The following is a 1,871-nucleotide window of genomic DNA, read 5'->3' as shown; positions in this document are numbered from 1 at the left end:
TCTCTCTCTCTCTCTCTCTCACACACACACACACACACACACACACACACCACACACACACACACACACACACACACACACACACACACACACACACACACACACACACACACACACACACACACACACACACACACACACACACACTAAGCATACCTGTAGCTATATCTGTTTAATTGCAACACTTTGATACTTAAAATTAAGTGGTATGATAAATAAATTGAAGTGTGAGAATTTCTTTTTATAATTCACACTGTTCACTTGGGAATGCAGTTAATTTGTAGAAGTGGTAGAACTACAGCTCTCGGAATTAAAACGTGACATTCATGTGCATAGATTGTGAAGGTCTACAAAAGTTACAGCACAAGATGTAAAGAACCCAGAGTAGTCATGGTTCTGTTGTTGTTTTTAGTTGTTGTCATTCACAGTGAACATGAGAATTCTATTGTTATGACTGTTACTAATGTTATGTTTTCAACATTCTAAGTAGTTGGAGAAGACCAGCCAGAGCTTGTAAGTGGCAGCGCCAATTCCCTACGGTGGTCACAGTTTGTGCTTTATAAGAGGAAACAAAATAAACTACATGAACTTGGATCAGCAGTTGTGGAACACCATTATTACGGGGACGTTACGCAAGATGTTAATGACTATAAAAAGATGACATGATGAATTGACATATACAAGAGTGAGTCAGTTTGAGATTGCATGACAACAGTTTTTTATTTTTTTTAAGATAAAGTCAAATTCATGATAAATGTATGAAACAGTATGGAGACTGTTTATTTTTCGAGTCCAAATTGATTGATTATAAATGATAAACTATGAAGAAAAAAAAAAATCTATGCTCTGTTATCACAGTAGATACTCTTGTAAAAAGCGGCTTCCTGGACGTTCAGGATTCCAATCTCAACGGCCATGTCCCAGATGCTTGCCATGGCGGAAAGTCTCTCAATAGCGTCTTGAGTGAGAACGAAGCCCTCCGGAACATTCTCCCGACTTTTCTTCTGAGCAGGCTCATCGCTGCTGATGCTCTTGTGGGTCTCCACTCCCTTTCTCTGGGATTCCTGGGAGCACCCTGCTCCCTCCACCAACACCATCGGGGTCTGATCAGCTGTGTTCTGGAGCTTCCTGAAGGTGGAGGCCATGGCCTTATGGAACACAATCATCTCCAATAGCTGCTCTCTGGTGTAGTGCTGGGTGCTGATGGTGGAACACTCTGGGTCCATCCTTTGATCTTCTCCCTGAGACACAGCATCTGAGCTAGGCTTCTGCACTGGCTTCATCATCATTGTTTGATGAACAGAAACGACATCGGTAGGGGCGTTGGACGGGGCCTCTCTGAGTGAAGCGGTATCACCACCTTCTGCCTGACTGTTCCTCATGCCGGTGGGATGAGGATGCATGTGGTTCACTTTCTCCATTTTCTTTGAGGTGTAGGCCACAACACTGTGCTTATCCTTGGAAAAGCACTCCTTGTAATATTTACCTATAAGATAGATACAATTCAACTTAGTTTAAAATAATAAAGTAAAGCCATCAAAAACATGAATATACACATTAAAACAATAAACAAATCACTCATATGGCAAGCCCCCTGCACCCCACCCACCCCCACACACACACCCACACACACACACACAAACAACAACAACAAAAAAACATTGACTTACACACTCACCCACCCACCCAAAGAAAGTAAAAAACATTGACCATAAAGACATTGTCATCAACATATTGTGGTTACAGTTTTGACCGTACTTTATGTGAATTGAACAAGTTAGAATTCAAATCATTACTTGAAAAGGAAGTTAAATGTGATATTCTTACTTTCAGAATAGCGTCTAGCCTGTAGATATCTGTAGTTTGGATTC

At 41.1% G+C, this 1,871-nt stretch overlaps 1 protein-coding gene across 1 annotated transcript in view; it reads right to left on the bottom strand.

The window, feature by feature from the left end:
- Window positions 1–694: 694 nt before the first annotated feature.
- The window catches only part of LOC134455098 (uncharacterized), a 1,363-nt gene continuing 186 nt past the window's right edge, over window positions 695–1,871 (bottom strand). The window contains exons 1-2 of the mRNA XM_063206151.1: window positions 1,828–1,871; window positions 695–1,486 (exon numbers count right to left, since the gene is read on the bottom strand). The exon at window positions 1,828–1,871 is cut by the window's right edge and continues 186 nt beyond it. Of these exons, the coding sequence (XP_063062221.1) occupies window positions 840–1,486; window positions 1,828–1,871 (691 nt within the window). The 3' untranslated portion in view covers window positions 695–839. The remainder of the gene's footprint in view (window positions 1,487–1,827) is intronic.

The sequence above is a fragment of the Engraulis encrasicolus genome, chromosome 9 (genome assembly GCF_034702125.1).
Source record: "Engraulis encrasicolus isolate BLACKSEA-1 chromosome 9, IST_EnEncr_1.0, whole genome shotgun sequence".
NCBI classification, from domain to species: domain Eukaryota; kingdom Metazoa; phylum Chordata; class Actinopteri; order Clupeiformes; family Engraulidae; genus Engraulis; species Engraulis encrasicolus.
The sequence above is the reverse complement of the archived record's forward strand: the minus strand, read 5'-3'. Positions and strand labels throughout refer to the sequence as shown.